At 44.2% G+C, this 16,300-nt stretch overlaps 4 protein-coding genes across 5 annotated transcripts; 1 reads left to right on the top strand and 3 right to left on the bottom strand.

The window, feature by feature from the left end:
* Positions 1 to 30: 30 nt before the first annotated feature.
* BDCG_07126 lies at positions 31 to 3,179 on the bottom strand. Of its 2 annotated transcripts, none has more exons than XM_045422897.1 (6): positions 2,939 to 3,179; positions 2,754 to 2,872; positions 2,306 to 2,681; positions 1,528 to 1,639; positions 1,063 to 1,229; positions 31 to 996 (listed from the first exon to the last, which is right to left on the bottom strand). In XM_045422897.1, exons 3-6 carry the CDS (start codon positions 2,311 to 2,313, stop codon positions 537 to 539), a joined length of 747 nt encoding a protein of 248 aa, XP_045281993.1. In that variant the 5' UTR covers positions 2,314 to 2,681; positions 2,754 to 2,872; positions 2,939 to 3,179; the 3' UTR covers positions 31 to 536. The 2 variants fall into 2 exon arrangements, with proteins under 2 accessions (XP_045281993.1, XP_045281992.1); XM_045422896.1 differs by having other exon boundaries at positions 2,749 to 2,872.
* BDCG_07128 (ELL complex subunit Eap30) lies at positions 2,538 to 4,290 on the top strand. The gene is made up of 2 exons (XM_045422898.1): positions 2,538 to 3,137; positions 3,263 to 4,290. The coding sequence occupies exons 1-2, from the start codon at positions 2,650 to 2,652 to the stop codon at positions 3,573 to 3,575; spliced, it is 801 nt and encodes a 266-aa protein (XP_045278428.1). The 5' UTR covers positions 2,538 to 2,649; the 3' UTR covers positions 3,576 to 4,290.
* BDCG_07129 (eukaryotic translation initiation factor 3 subunit C) lies at positions 4,025 to 7,520 on the bottom strand. The gene is made up of 2 exons (XM_045422899.1): positions 6,969 to 7,520; positions 4,025 to 6,842 (listed from the first exon to the last, which is right to left on the bottom strand). Exons 1-2 carry the CDS (start codon positions 7,324 to 7,326, stop codon positions 4,597 to 4,599), a joined length of 2,604 nt encoding a protein of 867 aa, XP_045278429.1. The 5' UTR covers positions 7,327 to 7,520; the 3' UTR covers positions 4,025 to 4,596.
* An 86-nt stretch (positions 7,521 to 7,606) lies between these two features.
* BDCG_07130 (CMGC/DYRK/YAK protein kinase) lies at positions 7,607 to 14,063 on the bottom strand. Its single transcript, XM_045422900.1, has 8 exons — positions 11,781 to 14,063; positions 11,400 to 11,695; positions 11,123 to 11,322; positions 10,878 to 11,037; positions 10,558 to 10,817; positions 10,368 to 10,487; positions 9,958 to 10,316; positions 7,607 to 9,888 (listed from the first exon to the last, which is right to left on the bottom strand). Exons 1-8 carry the CDS (start codon positions 12,358 to 12,360, stop codon positions 9,092 to 9,094), a joined length of 2,772 nt encoding a protein of 923 aa, XP_045278430.1. The 5' UTR covers positions 12,361 to 14,063; the 3' UTR covers positions 7,607 to 9,091.
* Positions 14,064 to 16,300: the final 2,237 nt, after the last annotated feature.

Raw genomic sequence — 16,300 nt, forward strand, 5'->3', positions numbered from 1 at the left:
CAATATGACTATGCTGGCAGTATCATATCATCATAGGTTTGTTTTAGTTTCGAAGTTGGCAGGAGGAAGACACGCCTCGGTGCGCGCGACATTTTTACGCGTTTCATTCACGCTAGTGCGCCCTTTAACTCCGGGAGCAAGGAATGGATTTGCCCACCATCAACGCACCACCGCAATATTTCAATGATCAGGCATATTTTCAACAATTACACGACGTTCAGAATATCAGGCCTTGAGAGAATTTCTCAGCAATTACATTTGTTGGGCTGGAACGGACGACCAAAACCCAAAGCTCCGCAATTGCGAAATACTTCGAAAGCATACGAGACAAAATAGTAGTAAGTACAATACAAGTTCGGGTTGTTTCAAGATACTTGGATTCCTAATTATTTTTAAAAATTGCGAGATTTAATAAAACTGAAAACCTGTATATGTCCCATAGCCCGCTAAAAAGATACCTCAGTAAAAAGAAACAGCCCATTGAAAAAGGAACATGCTGATCATCAAGTAAAATTTTATTTCTCCATTTTGTGTATTTAGTTCATTTGCTTGATAAGAGCATTGATGTTCTCCTCACGGTTACCAACATCACCACCTTCAATGTAGTGCTTGAACTTGCGGGTTCTGAAGCCACCAGTGGGGTTGGAGAGCTTGAATGGCCACAGGAAGTTGGAGGCCTGCTTGAAGTTGGGGCCAACAGTGTAGATCTCGTGGATCAGATCTTCCATACAGACAATGCCGTACTTGCCGAGGTTCTCTTCAATGATCTGGTTGTCGCTGAGGGCAATACGCTGCTTGTTGATCTTTCCATAGCCGCGCTTGTAGATGAGCTCGCGCACGCTCTTCAGGTTAGGATAACCATAGGCGATGTAAGGGTTGACAATGGTAAGCATCTCCTGGGTGGCCTTGGTGAGACGGACGAAGACACCATTGTTGATCTGAAGGAGACGGAGAAGCTGCAAAATCTTGCGAGGCTTGGGGGCGATTTTGTTGATACTGTGTCACAAAAGTTAACTTGCGTTTCCATGGTAAGTAGTCGTGTCGTTGATATGGAGATCTTACCCCTTAATACGGACAACGAAGACGAGTTTGTGTTCGGCGGGGACCTCGAAGTTGCCCTGCTGCTTGGCCAAGCGGGCAAGGCGGATCTTCTCGCGCTCAGCATCGCGGTACTCCTTGACGTACGACTCGGCACGCTTGAAAATAACAGCACGCTTCTCCTTGTTGGCCTATTGCACAAATCACGAGTTAGCAAGAGAAGTTTGACTTCGTGATTCTAACAAATGTAGACAATTGAGGAGACGGTTTCAGCCCCGAAAGATGGTTAACAAAGCGACAACATCGACCCGTAGGTCTAGTCGCGAAGATTGGTATTTGTCATCATAAAAGTCCCGTTCCCCTCCCTCCACACAAAAAAAAAAAAAAAAAAAAAAAAAAAATAATAATAATAATAATAATCAAAATCAAAATCAAAAGTAAAATTAAAATCAAGGAAAGGTGATTTGAATCTAGGTTCAAGAAACATACCTTCTTCCGCTTGATGAGCTCAGCAGTGGTCGCGGCTCTAGCTTGTTCCTGGCTCTTGCGCTTCTTCAGAAGCGTCTCAGGCACGAGGACCTGGTCCTGGGTTGGTACAGAGCTGTAAATCCGAATATGATAGGTTCAAGGTCAGTATAGTCTGTCCAACGACGCAAAGTACATAATGAACCTTGTCGAGTGTAAGAACTGCAGCTTATAGCGCCGCATTCTCTGACTGAAGCGGATGTTATGGTAGAAGGAAAACTCGACGGAATGCATTTAATCAATGAGATATAGAGCTGCGGGTTCTCATGTGCTGACAACTACTAACGCCAGTGTCCATCACACTACACTATGCAGCATGAAGGCATGGTGCTTTCGTAAATAGGCCCCGAGTCTGAAAATTTCTCATCTGACAAAACCCTAAACCAATGGTTCAGGAAAACAATGCTAATTCAGCGTGCTTCCCACAATGGCTTATCCAAATAGGATATACTTTGCGGTTGAGCAGTTTGGACCAGCAATTCTTTTCAGGGAGAAGGGAGAGCCTTCAACCCCAATACCCCGACACAAATTCCGTTTCTCTCACTTGGAATATCCCAGTATCACCCGGTCAATTGAAGATGGAAGAGAAAAGGAAGGGTGCCAGGATTTGATCGAGCTGGCGCTGAGCATCACCATGCAAGGCATATTTGACGAACAGCATCTCCAGCGAGAAGGACGAACTATATCTGGGCCTGTACACTCATACGAATATCAGCGGAAGAGAAATGAGAGGGAAGCATACGTAGCCATGTCGAATGATGGACGTTTGTCGTCTGTTGGCGATTGGAATTGTCGTACCGTTGGAGTCTGTCGAGGTTCAAGAAGCAACAAGAACAAAAATGCCGAAGAGAATGAATTTGTGTGGATGTTATAACAACGCTAGCCTTTATTAAATTAGCCTTTTTTCGGCGTCACGTTACATTCTGATCGGGAAGGTTAGGGCTATTATGTCATCTATCAGCGGCCATCCCATCCACGCTTGCTGTGACAGGCCTGGCAAACGACATTGTCCTTGTATGTTCGTTCCAACACACACGCTGTTACATATCTTATGTATGCGGCCAATATCCCTCTTAAAAACGAACCATGTCTGCCCGTCGCGGCGTTGGCCTGGGAGCCTTCGTAAACCGCAACCAGTCAGCACAGTCATATGCCACTCATGGTGCCAACCTCCGCACCACTCACCTTACCTCTCTACAGACCCAGCTCTCCGTCTTCCAGTCCCTTCTGCATTCCTTTGCCCTCGAGCATGCCTCGACGATTAAATCGAATCCAACATTCCGCGCTGAGTTTGCGCGCATGTGTCATGCTATCGGAGTGGACCCGTTAGCTGCTAGTAATGTAAAAGGGAAGGGGAGGAAGGGTCTTAGCCTACCTGGCTTGGGAGAAGGAGGTAGCTTCTGGACTCAGATCCTGGGTGGTGATGTGACCGATTTCTATTTTGAAGTTGCTGTGCGCGTTGTAGAGCTCTGTCGGGAGACGAGAGGGGAGAATGGGGGTCTTATTGGGGTTGAGGAATGTATGGCTAGAGTGGGCAGGGGTAAGGCGATTGGAGGTGGTCTAGAGGTTTCTGAGTGAGTTATATTTGAATTTACTTTCCCTTAACGCCATATTTACTCTTTCGTGTTCATTGCATAATTAGCGAGAGTTCATGATCGTGCCAATGATAGATATTTATTGTGCTGACTCAACGCCACAGAGACGACATCCTCCGTGCAGTCAAGTCCCTCGAACCCCTTGGGTCGGGATTCACAATCATCAAAGTTGGCAGCAAGCAATATATACGTTCAGTTCCCAAAGAACTCAACACGGACCAAGCTACCGTACTAGAAGCGATTCAGATCCTGGGCTTCGTTACTGTTTCGATGCTACAGCTTAATCTGAATTGGGAAAAGGCGAGGGCCCAAACAGTCATTGACGATCTCTTGGCTGATAGTTTGGTCTGGGTTGATTCTCAGTGTGCAGAGAAGGAATATTGGTCACCTCAAAATTTACTTGATGACGGTGATTGAATTAAGTAGTGTCATGCGAGCACGCCACTACTACTTTACAAACGCAGACGCCAAATGCTGGTTTAATACCGCTCTCTATAACTGTCGAAGGGAACCTCCCGGTCGACGTCAGAGTGTTTACTTGAGCGTGACTTCCTTTGGAGCGCCCATCTGCTGCAGAAGTCCATGACCCCGATCATGGCTCACCCTTCAGGCAATTTGTTGGATGTAAGGCAGGACCGACCGACCGCTACGATAACCCATGTGCCGCTCATTGAAGCGGCAAATGGAAATTAACCCGACGCCATCTAGCAGGAGAATTATGATGCTTATGAGGACGAATCGGTGCCTAGTTCAGCTGGGCCGCCGGTATTATGTTTCTGGTTAAGCATGTATTTAACTACCTCGAAACCAACACATATAAGGCACAATCTCCTCCTTCTCAGATAGAGTAAACATAAGTATTTATTTTAGTTAATGAAAGTGCGTCACGTAAGGATGTGGGAGAAGCATGCCACATTCTCAATTTAATCAAATAAACGTAATAGCGAGGACAGCCAGCTGCACTGGGCCAACAAGCGGCCCATACACTGAGCCACCTCACGAGCTAAGCCACCAAGTATGGCATGTAACCGATAGGAACTTTCCATGTGGAGCTAGAGATCAGCTGATTCGACAAACAATAATGAGCGAAACGTCTGTTAAAGACATATACCAAAATTGACCATGAAATTCCACTCTATTGTAATTTTCTGTTTCTTTTTTCTTTAAGCTACAGCGGCAAGCACCAGAGAACGAAAAGTGAAAAGCAGCAGCCGCCGTTCGTATGACATGAGATAAAGTGGGAAAAGAGCTGCATCCACTACAAAATAAGAGTCCGGCATAAAAAAAACCATCGACGGCGTAAAGGGAGAGAATAATAAGAAGACAAATTGATGACTAACAAAATTAATGGAAATATTCATATTCAATAAATGGAGAAACAGAGTTTAAAGCAAAAAAAAAAAAAAAAAGTAAAAAAAAAAAAAAAAAACACCCCCCTTTATGCCTTAATCGCCCCCCCCAAAGCCCCGCCGCCGAATTGTTGTCCACCAGGTCTCCGTGGCAATCCACCACCACCTCCCCCACGTCCACCACCCCGCCCACCGCGACCACCTCCTCTTCCACCACGGCCACCATGTCCCGGATCGCGTTGGAACGCGTTAGCCATGCCTTGCGTCCGCTGCTCAAGTGTCTTCTCATTAGCCTCAAGAAGGGACATGGACTTATCAGCAAGCGTGACGATTTGGCTCTGGAGTCTAGATAGCTCAACGCCCTTGCGGAAGATGATGGCATCATTGACCTGGTCGAGGGCGGCGGCCAGTTCTTCATGCGAAATCATGCGGCTGACGATCGCAGCGATCTTTTTAGGAGACAGCTCGAACATGTCTGAGAGGGTGGAGATGGAGAGAGAGTCGTAGAAGGGAGCGTAGGTGAAGAGGTAAGTACGCAACCCCTCTTCCTGGATCTGCTCGCCGAGCATTACCTTGATCTTGTCCGGTTGCGCCATCAGGTCCCAGATCTTGATGGAATTGAGGGTTGCGGAGGCTTTTTTCCAGTCGCCGGCGGCGAGTGCTTTGGCGCTCATGATGACGCCGTCGCGAGTGTTTTCGGGGGGCCCATTGAAGACTTGTCGTTCGTTGTAGTCGAGCATGCGTCGGAAGGTCTTGGAGATAATGCGTCGCTTTAGCTCGGGGGATGAGGAAGTTTGTGCCATGAGGGGAACTTCGAGGAACATGCTTGAGGTGAGGTAGATGCACTCAAGAAGTTCCAGGTTAATGTGCATGTGGAAGGGAAGCTGGCGTTGGCGTTCGAGCTTCTCTTGCTCTGGAGATACGGACGAGTAGCGTTGCATGATGATGCCTTGAGCCAATAGTTCTTTTTGTCTGCCACTGCCACAAACTTCGGAAAGGATGTTTTGGGCTTCGTAGACTAGTCCTGCGCGGAACGCGCAGAGGCCAATCTGGACAAGTGTTCGGTTGAAGAGGATTTGGGTGCTGACATCGAAGTTGGAAATGTTTTCTGTGAGATGTGACATGAGCATCAAATCGCGAGCGCGGTGGTATTTATCGTGGAGTGCAAGGAAGTAAATCTGGCACAACATAGCCCTGGCACGGATAATACCATCGCTATGGGCGAAGAGGTAGTCACACAGAGTTTTAACAAGCGCGGGAACATCAGTGCTGTTGTTCTTGCGGGGAGTGATGTTGGAGTCAAGTTTCGCGGGGAGTGCTGCCCATGTGTTTTCTTCAAGGATATTGACAACTTGCGATGGTTTGAAGTAAACATGTTCCAGGCGTCTCATCAACACTCTGTTCACACTCTCTTGACGCGCTTCAGTCTTCTCGACCTTGTTGAGCACTTCAACATAGAGCAGCGCACGGACAATACTGTTATACAGCGATTGCTCATCGCTGAGCCTTTCAATATATTCCGCAGTATGAGGATCGATTTGCTGTAGCGATCGGGTGAGTTCATCATCCAACCGCTCAACGAAAGAAACAACGCTGCCGGGCACTTTGAGGGTTTCGCCAGGAGCAAGCTGAGGCTGTTTCTCATCATCTTCCCACTCCTCTGCACCTTCAGTGACGATGAATTCGGGGTGTTCTTCAAGCGTAGAAACCAAAGTCTCAAGTTCTTGTATGGCCTGCTTCCATTGCTCTGTACTCATGTAATTCGCGGTCGAGGTGGAGGTAAGATCGAATCGGGTGGAGATGAGAGTTAGCAGAACGCGGATAGACTGATATGGCGTCGTGGCAACCTCTAGCAGCTTTTCCATAGTCTTGATCTGCTCGAGACGGTCGGTGTTCTTCTTTCCTCTAGACTCGACGATAAGCCGCAGGTGCTTGAGAATGCTCTCGGGAGTGTATTGGAGCGTCCTTCCGCCGCGGCCAACGATCGCGAAGCCCTCATCGTCATCGCCCAACAGCTCCTCCGGGCGAAGAGTTCGAACTTTGTCCTTCTTCTTCTCGACAACTTCCTCCTCCTCTTCCTCAATCATATATTCCTTCTTGTTCTCACGATATTTATCGATCTCCGCTGCATATTCTTTGTTATTTTTCTTGATACGCTGCTTAACAGCATTGAACCCCTTAGCATTGCTTGCGTTCATTTTCTTTGCCGACGACTTCTGCGCCACGATAGTCTCGTTCATAAAATCTTCAAGATCAGCGATAGCTTTGATATAGATCTTAGGCGTTGGGCCCGACTGGGCAATCTTCACAATTTGCCGATTAAGCTTATCGAACTCTGTTCACGCAATAGGTAGCCAAGTCAGCCTTTCCGTCTTCTCATTTTATCATCCCCCCTTTCTAGCTGAAGAAACCAGAAGGGAAAATCATGAAGAAAGAAAAATTTTTAAAAAGGAGAGCATACCCGTCGAAATAACCGCCCAATCATTAATCTTCTCAGCATTCTCAATCAACCGCATAGTCTGCTCGAGCTCCTCTAACCTCTTATCCTTCGCACTCTTTACAATCGTAACCCGCTCCTCATCATCACTATCATCACTGTCATCATCAGCACCGGCATCGTGCTTGAAGAACTTCGAAGCACCACCTTCTCCGCCGTCATCAGAGTCGCTGCTACTCTCCTCCGAGGAGGACTCCTCCTCGCTGGACTCCTCTTCGTCATCGGAAATGTCTTGGCTCTCATCGTGATCGCTATAGAGTTCCTCCTCGTCCGAGGAGCTGCTATCACTATCGCTCCCGCCTCCGTGGAAAAATCGCGACATGGCTGGGAGTTTTGTTTTTTTGCCTCGTCTTTCAGGTGAGTTTGGACGCTTCGGTTTTTCGGGTTCGGTCCTGAAACACTTGGTACAGTATACTATTCGTAAACGAAGGTCGTGGACACACGGTGGTAAAAGAAAAAGAGCCGTTTACTTGCTCGCAGTCCTTGCTGTTTGGTTAGCTCTAACTGAGAAATTTGATGTTGTCTGGGTTGGAGGCGAGGTTGGAGTCCACGATAAATTTTAAGCGAGAGCCACTAACCCGCATTCGGGCAAGTGTGACTCCCGGCTGTTCAAATTACTCAGGAGATATACTCTTTAATGCAACCAAAGGGTCAAATATAAATTCCAATGATTCGCATTTGGCAATAGCCATTATGGTCCAACTCACTGGGAGTAAAACTCCTTTCAGTAAAGATTGCAAAAAGTAATTATTTGGTCGTGTGAAACAGGTGCGGATTTCTCTCAGAAATTAAAATATCCAACAAGCTACAGGCAACAGCCATGATTATGAAGTAACATCTGCAGAAACACATCTGCAGGGGACTAAAATTCTGAGCCAAAACCACCAAATGTACAGGTTTGGCAATTGGAAAGAAAAGAAAAGAAAAAGTTGGAATTTGAAAAGGGGAGGGTGAAAGGTAAAAAAAATTGAAAGAAAAAGAGTAGATATGTGTATATATATATGCCCATTGACAAAAAGAAGAGAAAATAAAAACCCCAACACGCCAACGCTATGCCGAAGGAGAAAAGTAAAAAAGAAAAAGAAAGAAAAGAAAAGAAAGAAACGAAGGGAAAGAAGAGAGGAGCACAGTTAAACACACTAAGAAGAGAAGGAGCAAGAGGAAGTGGAAAAGCAGATATTGGCAAGTATAAAATTCAGGGAACATTACAACAACAAAAAGGAAGACAAAAGAATACTAAACAACACAAATAAAGAGGGGGTCAGGTTGCATTGAGAGTCTTGACTTTCCAAAATATTCACAAATGAAGGAAGAGGAAAGAGAAAAATAGAAAGATACAGGGGGCGAGAAGGTATGTTGAACATCAACATTCACGAATGCGTGGACCCCTATCCCGTCCCCAGCCCTAAAGTCCGCTCAAAAGGTTCCCCATCCGTATATAAAGGAAGAAAGGTTAGGAGAAGACGAAGAAGAGAAAACAAGAATAGCTAGAAGAACGGAGGGACAGATCCTTTTTGGGTGTTTCAAAGAGAAGAGAAAAGAAGAAAATATAAAATATAAAAGTGAAAAATGAAATGAATCAAAATTCCTCAATTCCCAATCCACGATATCATAACAATGAACCCGCTTTTTGTTCCCTAGCTCGTGTCGGCGTAAGAAATACTTTTCTTCTCTCATTCTCGCTTCCGTTTGAGCATCCATTTTTATTCCAGAGAGATTCGAGACGAAAGACCTCTGTTCTGCCCCAAGTGCGAGGCCCTATCCAATCGTATCCAAAGCTGTCGAAATTAGGGTGGGGGTAGAGGTGAGGGTGGGAGCGGGGTTGTTGCCGTTCATATCTTTTCAAAAGTAGACTAAGGTCAGGAATACTACCACACATCTAGACAACTGAAAAGGACACCTGAGTCAGGGGTGAGTTGAATATCGACAATGCCTCTGATCAACGCCATCTGTACTTGTTCCAGAAAAGATATGACTCGGAGAAAAATCCATTACCACATGAGCAAATCGGAGGCGATCGTCTCGTCATCCTATGAACATATATATACTGTATATATATAATTATAACCGCTCCCCAATTCGTCAATTCAATGCCACTGATTCTGACCCATGAAGTTATCGCCCATGGCACCGTCTTCAAGTGTCCGGATGAAATCCCTATTGTTGCGTCCATGGGTTCCAGCCCCGCTGGCTCCAGATCGACTACCCCTCCGGCGTCCAGCTGCGGCAGCAGAAGTGTCGCCATAACCGTCAGCGGGCGGGGGGTAATAAGCAGGGCTTGGCTGTAATCGAATTGGCGCATTCGGATCAAGATGGCTTGCGACCCGTTGGATCGACTGAGGTATCCCGCCTTGCTGTTGGTCCATGGTAGATGCCCGCTGCCGCCCAGCTCTAGTTGTAGCCTGAGCATATAGACTTTGGGAGGGCGCGAATTGCTGCTGGGGCATGTGGCTCGCTTGCTGTTGCATGACGGGCATTTGGTGACCGTATGCACCTTGTTGGGTAGGATATGGGGGTGGTGCACCTTGTTGATGAGGGCTGTACATGTTGTTATATACTGGGGGAGGTTGTCCGTGTGTAGGTGGAGTGTAATGATTATTCATTTGGAGAGCGTACGACTGTGCGGCGGACTGAGCTTGAGCTTGTGCTTGAGCAGCGCGTTGCTTACTGGCAGCCTCCGCTTGTTGTTGTTGCTGTACACCAGGTGCAATGGTCTTGTTCAATGCTGAAGACTTAAGGTTCATCGGTGGTACGAAAGGTTGGGTATATTTTTGTTGCGTGATGAAAGGGTGGAGTTTTGCCTGTTGCGGCGACCATCGTTCAAGAGGATTTATGTTCAAAAGTCCACGAACGAAATCAATAAACGCGACGCGATTATTCATTTCTCCAAAACACGAGCGAATAAGAATCAGCAAAGTTATTATTTATGGAATGAATGATGGGTTAACCGTACCTCTATCGATTTCCGCTTGCTTCATATTCTTTCTCGGCATTGAATAACTACGGATAATTTCCGGTAGTGTTGTCGCCTGGAAATACTTTTTGCTTGGCTGCTCCTTCGTGTTGTGTTCGCGAGAATACTGTTCCATGCTCTTAAGTCTGTACGTCCGACGGCCAAACTCATCTTGCGTTTTCTCAAAAAATTCGCCCGATTGTTTGCCCATTTCAAGCATCCAATTTGGAGGCATTCCTAGCATTTCTGTGATCCGTGATACCTGATTATATTCAGACGACCCAGGGAATAATGGAAGGCCCAGGAAAAGCTCAACGACAATACAACCCAAAGACCACATGTCAATAGCCGACGAATAACTAGAGCAAGTTAGGAAAGATCAGAGTTGTTTCAAGGGAACTGATACGTACGGTAGGCCTAAGAGAACCTCAGGCGAGCGGTAAAACCTAGACTGAATGTACGTGTACACAGTCTGTCTCTCATCACATGCTGATCCAAAGTCGATAATCTTTATTATTGGGCTCTCGAGACTGTGCGAGAAGGGGAAAATATGTCAGTGATACAGGGTAGGTAAGGCGTTGCGGGCTTGGATGTACGTACTTTTTCAGCAAAATATTTTCAGGTTTTAGATCACAGTGTATTAGGCGGGCTTTGTTCAATAGTGATAGGCCATTGAGTAGTTGTTGTGCAAACACACGCACAAGGGTGGTACTGAGGCCGCGGAATTGATTCTGCTTGATTAGCTCATACAAATTCACGCTCAGTAGCTCAAAAACTAAGCAAAGATGCTGTCGATGGATAAATGTATCCTTTAGGCGGAGCAAGTGATGATCATCGTTCTTGTCCAGTTTGCTATTGATCTGGACAGGGCATGATGTCAGCAATGTCCTTCAACGATATGATGAGAGTGTTAGACATACCAGATCCAAAACTGACACCTCCATCATACTTTGATTGAAGTAAGCCGTTCTATTTTTGACAACTTTAACCGCCACAACCTCTTGAGTTTTTAGGTTTTGACATTTCACAACTTGGCCGAATGTCCCCTGACCTAGAACATCAAGGATAAGGTACCGATTCCTTGGAGGACGTCAGTGTGTGTTTGGAACTTATAATATCTATTATGCAATATATGGAGAAGAGGGGGGGGCAGATGGTGTCATACTTATGATTGGCTTCCTCACTTCCGAGAATATCGTTGACGTAGAGGATATAGTCACTGTCATCGTTATCATACCCATCGTTCTTGACGCCCTTACTTGGTTTTGTAAGCACACGGCGGGGATTCCTCGAGGACTCATATTTAAACGATGGATTGCATATTCGATAAGTTGACGGTAAATGAGTCGTCAGGGCTTGCAAGGGCTAATAAAAAGGATCAGTCATTCGAGGATCTTGGTTTTGGGCAGAGACTTTACAACTAAAGAAATGGACAAACATACGCTGATGAATCCCCCCTCGGGATTGGCTCGCCGAAATGCAGGTTGGGCGTTTATCCTTGGCTTCAACTCCTGTGTCGTCTTAATCTTCACAAACTTGGGTACGGGGCCCCTTTGATGTTGTTGCTGGTGCTGTAGGATGTTATGCTGCGGCGGCGGTTGGCCTCTAGGTTTCATATCCTGTCCAAAGGCGGAGCTGAGCTGAGTAGCCGCAGAATGTGGATAGTACTGTTCTGGACTCATGTCCGCTGGCTGGAGCGTAGGCAAACGAGGTTGCGGACGAGAGTTGACACCGGTTGCTATTCTCAGAAGACCGTAAGCACGTACCCTAATTTAGCCAAGAAGAAATAAAAACAAGGATGTCAGAACAAGAAAGGCACCTACATGGCGGGGATTGGTAGTTCTGAGGGGGGGAGGAATATGTGTTGGCCCTTGTAGGTGACGGCCGCGACGACCCAGCCGGAGGGAAAGTGTAGGGGTTCTGAGAGGTATTGGGACTAGCTGTGTAAGGTTGAGCAGGAGGGACAACGCTCATAGGGGAATATCTACGCGCCGCGGTGGATTCTTCACTCGATAGAAACTGGGAGGAGCCACGTTGATGACTTGGCTTGGTAGCGTATTTTGCACGGTTGTAAGGATCTGCATCTTCCATGGTGATATCCGGGTCCGTGAACTCGCCAGCGAGAGGGGTTGGCGAGGAGGTCATGGATACCGTCTTCGACATCGAATTACCAGATGGCGCTTTGAGCGCTGTCCCTGGAGTCTGATACGGTTCGTATGTGTATCCTATAGGGGCCTGGTGCTGTTGCTGTTGCTGATACGGCTGTGATTGTGCTCCATTGCCAGCACTCGTGCCTGGGTACCTTTGTGTCAGCTGCGGTGGTTGGCCCCCAAGGCCATTGTTATTAAACTGGCCCTGACGACCAGAAGTGGCATCAGTATAGGCCTGCCACTGCGGATCCATGATGAAATACTCGCGGAGCTGGGTTCTATTTGGGTAATTTCACACCCCCAGAAGCGATACACGAGCGTCGAGTCAGTGTAGGCGCTGCTGGGATTGGCCGCGTGGAGCTCGAGATGGCTGTCTGGTGTCTTGTGTCATCGGACAGTCGAATCGAGCGCAGCGCAGCGCGGCAACGAGCGGATCAGCGGGCGGAGTTACAAGGAAGTACGTCCTGGGAAAGCAAAGGATAGAAGGCTGTTTGACGCAACAGCAAGAGAGCCGATGCTAGGTAGAAGATACGGCGCAACGGCTCATGTTCAGGTTGCAGGTTGGGTTGGGCGTTGGGCTGAACTGATAGTGGAGTCGCAATTGGTTCGTGATCACCACCAAATATCCATGCAGAAGCTCAATAACCCCCAACGTTTGAAGGAGAAGCAATCCCCTTTTTTTTGGTTCAAGGAAAGGTGGGGGGAGAAGATAATTGAATATCCCGTTAGCAAGCGGGAAGAAGGGGCAGCGGCAAGGGTGGTTATGTCGTTTGCAGGAGGCGCAGGCGACTGGGGGAGGGGAGAGGGGGAGAAGGGAGGGGAGTCAGAGAGCGCAGACTGCAGCTCAGCAACTCGATCAACAAGTTCTCCGATACAATCGACCACAGGCGCAGGGACAGGCGACGGTGGTTGACAGGGTGAGCGTAGGAGGAGAGATGAAGTCGACGCAGCTAGAGGGTTGCGGGAGCTGGAGCGTGGAGAGGGATGGAGCAGCGAAGGAAGCCAAGCCAAGCGAGCGAGAACTGGAAGGATCACCAGGAATAATCAATAATAATAATAAATAATATTTAACTATAGAGGAGTAAAAATGCATGGTACGAACAACGTACAACGTACAACCTACAACACGTTATTTTTAATTAACTATTTACCAGCCCAAGAAAAGCTACAAAGGCAATGAAACTGTAGAGTATTTATGGTAAGGAATATCTTTGAATACACAAGGGCTAGGAACAATCCTCCTGTTTCCTTTTGTTTTGTTCATCCAGTCAGCGCTGGCTTCCTTCAAATGCACTCATTCTGCTCTGCACCGCATGCGGATAACATTATTATTTATTACGGTATTACCCAACGATGTTTCTGCCTGGAGAAAATAATTGACATAAGTCGATCACCCCGCAATGTGCTTAACCTACGAAGTTGCCCGAGCCGAAGCAGGAGGCTTTTTCTGCCCTCAATGGGTGGGTGGTTTGTACGATATAAAACTGGGGGGATTTTGACAATCCCGTCGCCTCAAAAACGCACAAAGACAGCGAAATAACAAGATATCCATTCTTTCTTGAGAGCTTTACTAGTATATTATTAGAAAGGCCATGCCTGCAGTTAGATCCACACAAGCACGTTATTTCGAAGGTTTAAGTGGGCATTCTTCCCTTCTTATGAGGGGGCAAAATGGCCAAGGGAGCTCTGCATCAGATTCATCGTGAAATGGAGGCAATTGCTGTAGACCGCTTTGAAGCTCGGAATACTCAATCAGAATCAAGGAAACAAAACAGCCATCGTCCGTGGGGTTGATTATTCCCACTGGCTGGCCTTTGGACGGTCTTCTGTGGGTAGAACTGGCTCCCGGGGACGACGCATGTCACTCAAGATGTGGACATAATTAATTCCCTGACGAAAACCAAATGGATGTTGTTTATTGTTGTATATCATTTTAATATTTTAATTCCCGTCATAATACTCTGTATTGGCTGCGGCAGAGTAAACAGGATCAAGAAATAGTCTCCACAGATCGATTTTGAACTGTGGAGCTGTTTGCCTCAATGAGCCTGCCTTACGTAATGACATTCTGTTTTTGGCGGAGGAGGAACCCTTCAATGAATCACTGACTGCCACTGACTGCTGCCTTCTGACCAACACGGCACTTGAGATAATAAATCATACTAACATAATATCTGCTATTTTGGCCTGGAACAGCAGTGTGATAAATGAATTATTACTTCTGTGAGTCATGTGCAGATATAGTGATTGCTCTGGCAACACTCTCTGAGTTAAGTGACTGTATTATAAGAAATTACTTTACGTGATTTAATACTATTTCAATAGAGTTTAGTAAACTATAAACATTCTCTCTTTATTATCTCTATTTTTTCTTCTTTTTCTTATAATTCTTTTATTGTAATCATGCTGCTGCTTACTCACTCATTTCTAATAAGTATATTATATTAAAATAATAAAAACATTAAAATGATAAAAATCTTGTAAATTTTTAATCTTTATTTTTATTAATTAATTAATAACTATTATAATATTAAATAAAAATGAAAATATTAAAGTGTATTCAATAAGTTATTACTATTTATTAAAAAAATTTAAAATTTAAAATATTATTTTCTTTATGAAAATTTAATATTCTCTATTAATATTTCTAAAGTATATATTAATAAAAGAAATCTGAATACTGTGAAAATATCAGTTAATAAAAAATTAAATAAGAGTTAGAAAAATATAATTAAATAATAAATTAAGCTATTAAATAAAAAAAAATTACTCTTTCACAGCTGAATATATTTAAAATTTTATAAATTTAATTCTTAGATATTATTATACAGATTCTACTATCTCTCTCTTAAAAATTAATAAAATATAAATATATAGATTTATTGAATATTTATCTGAATATAAAAGAATATAAGAGAAGTTAATAAATTTAAAACAGTTATTAATTAAAGATATAACAGACTGCGTCTGATCAATTATATTATATAAACTATTTCACTACACTTTATAGATTTCTGCTGCAAGCTCTGATTCTCAGTCACTGATTCTTAACTGAAAAACTCACAGAATTTCTATTCTTTCACTCTGAAGCTTTACTATATATATATATAAATATTTACTTTAATTACTGATTTTCATACTTTCTCTTTTTTTCTTCTCTAACATTTTTCACTTTTATATTATAAAATCTATAAATATTATACTAATCTATTCAGTATAGATCTTTTATACTTGAAAAACATTCTTTATCTTCTTATTAAAAATGATTACTTATTAAGAAAATATCTAAATATATGTAAGAATAAGTACTTGCAGGCAATTATTTAGATGTTTGCAGCTTGATATGATATATACTATTAACTACTAGAAGTATTCACAGTAGAAAGATAAAATGTAGAGATTAAATGTATAATAGTATTTAAGCTAAGTTATAAATAGTATTCATGAACTTCAGTCTATATAGTTATATATAGTCAAGTGTAACATGGCGGAACCGAAGCGGTGGCTAGTCGGCGGTGACATGTAGAGGTAGTTGTTTGAGAAGCTGTATGAATGAGCTTGACTATCTTGCTTGAATAGTGAGCTCATAGACTACAGAGTTATTGCAAGAATATCACAGATATAATACTTAGTATACTAAGAAGATTGTATAAGACATATAGTAACTCTTATGTATATTTCAGTAGAAGTAAAATGAATCACTGACTTCTTTTATGAGAAGCCAGCATCTAGCTATTCTATATAGACAATGAGAGAATACCTTCTCTTATTTCTCAAGTGAGAATAGCTGAAGTAATACCTCAGCAGTGTCTTACTATTAAGGAAAAGTAATCTGCTGACCTTGTATAGAAGTGAGATTCTCATATTTATCAATCAGATCTTTCTATGATATATCTGAATAATGTTATAGAGTGATTGAAAATCAATTCAAACAGTCTGTGAAATGAATGAAATTATCTGTATGAAAGTGATGAGCTGTATGAAATCACAGCAGAGCCTTAGCATAGCTGAGAGCATGACAATGCTCTTCTCTTTAAAGACATAGTCTCTATGCTCTTAAGATTACTGAATTAGAAAGTATCTTTGTTATATAACAATAATTGTCAACTGATTGACAGTATATATACTGCATATGATACAAAGAAATAGATGAGTTTTTCTGCTGACTGTGTAAATCTTTCTTTTCTCATCTT

This window comes from Blastomyces dermatitidis (genome assembly GCF_000003525.1).
Source record: "Blastomyces dermatitidis ER-3 genomic scaffold supercont1.8, whole genome shotgun sequence".
Lineage (NCBI taxonomy): Eukaryota > Fungi > Ascomycota > Eurotiomycetes > Onygenales > Ajellomycetaceae > Blastomyces > Blastomyces dermatitidis.

What these genes read in the sequence shown, in the direction of transcription:
- BDCG_07126 (XM_045422897.1), bottom strand. An exon ending in AGCTCATCAAGCGGAAGAAG is followed by an intron (nt 1,230 to 1,527) that starts GTATGTTTCTTG and finishes TTTGTGCAATAG; the next exon opens with GCCAACAAGGAGAAGCGTGC. An exon ending in TTCGTTGTCCGTATTAAGGG is followed by an intron (nt 997 to 1,062) that starts GTAAGATCTCCA and finishes TTTGTGACACAG; the next exon opens with TATCAACAAAATCGCCCCCA.
- BDCG_07128 (XM_045422898.1), top strand. Translation starts at nt 2,650, where the DNA reads ATGTCTGCCCGTCGCGGCGTTGGCCTGGGAGCCTTCGTAAACCGCAAC. An exon ending in GGTGGTCTAGAGGTTTCTGA is followed by an intron (nt 3,138 to 3,262) that starts GTGAGTTATATT and finishes TCAACGCCACAG; the next exon opens with AGACGACATCCTCCGTGCAG.
- BDCG_07129 (XM_045422899.1), bottom strand. Translation starts at nt 7,326, where the DNA reads ATGTCGCGATTTTTCCACGGAGGCGGGAGCGATAGTGATAGCAGCTCC. An exon ending in TTGGGCGGTTATTTCGACGG is followed by an intron (nt 6,843 to 6,968) that starts GTATGCTCTCCT and finishes TTGCGTGAACAG; the next exon opens with AGTTCGATAAGCTTAATCGG.
- BDCG_07130 (XM_045422900.1), bottom strand. Translation starts at nt 12,360, where the DNA reads ATGGATCCGCAGTGGCAGGCCTATACTGATGCCACTTCTGGTCGTCAG. An exon ending in CCGAGGGGGGATTCATCAGC is followed by an intron (nt 11,323 to 11,399) that starts GTATGTTTGTCC and finishes CCTTTTTATTAG; the next exon opens with CCCTTGCAAGCCCTGACGAC. An exon ending in AGTGAGGAAGCCAATCATAA is followed by an intron (nt 11,038 to 11,122) that starts GTATGACACCAT and finishes ACGTCCTCCAAG; the next exon opens with GAATCGGTACCTTATCCTTG.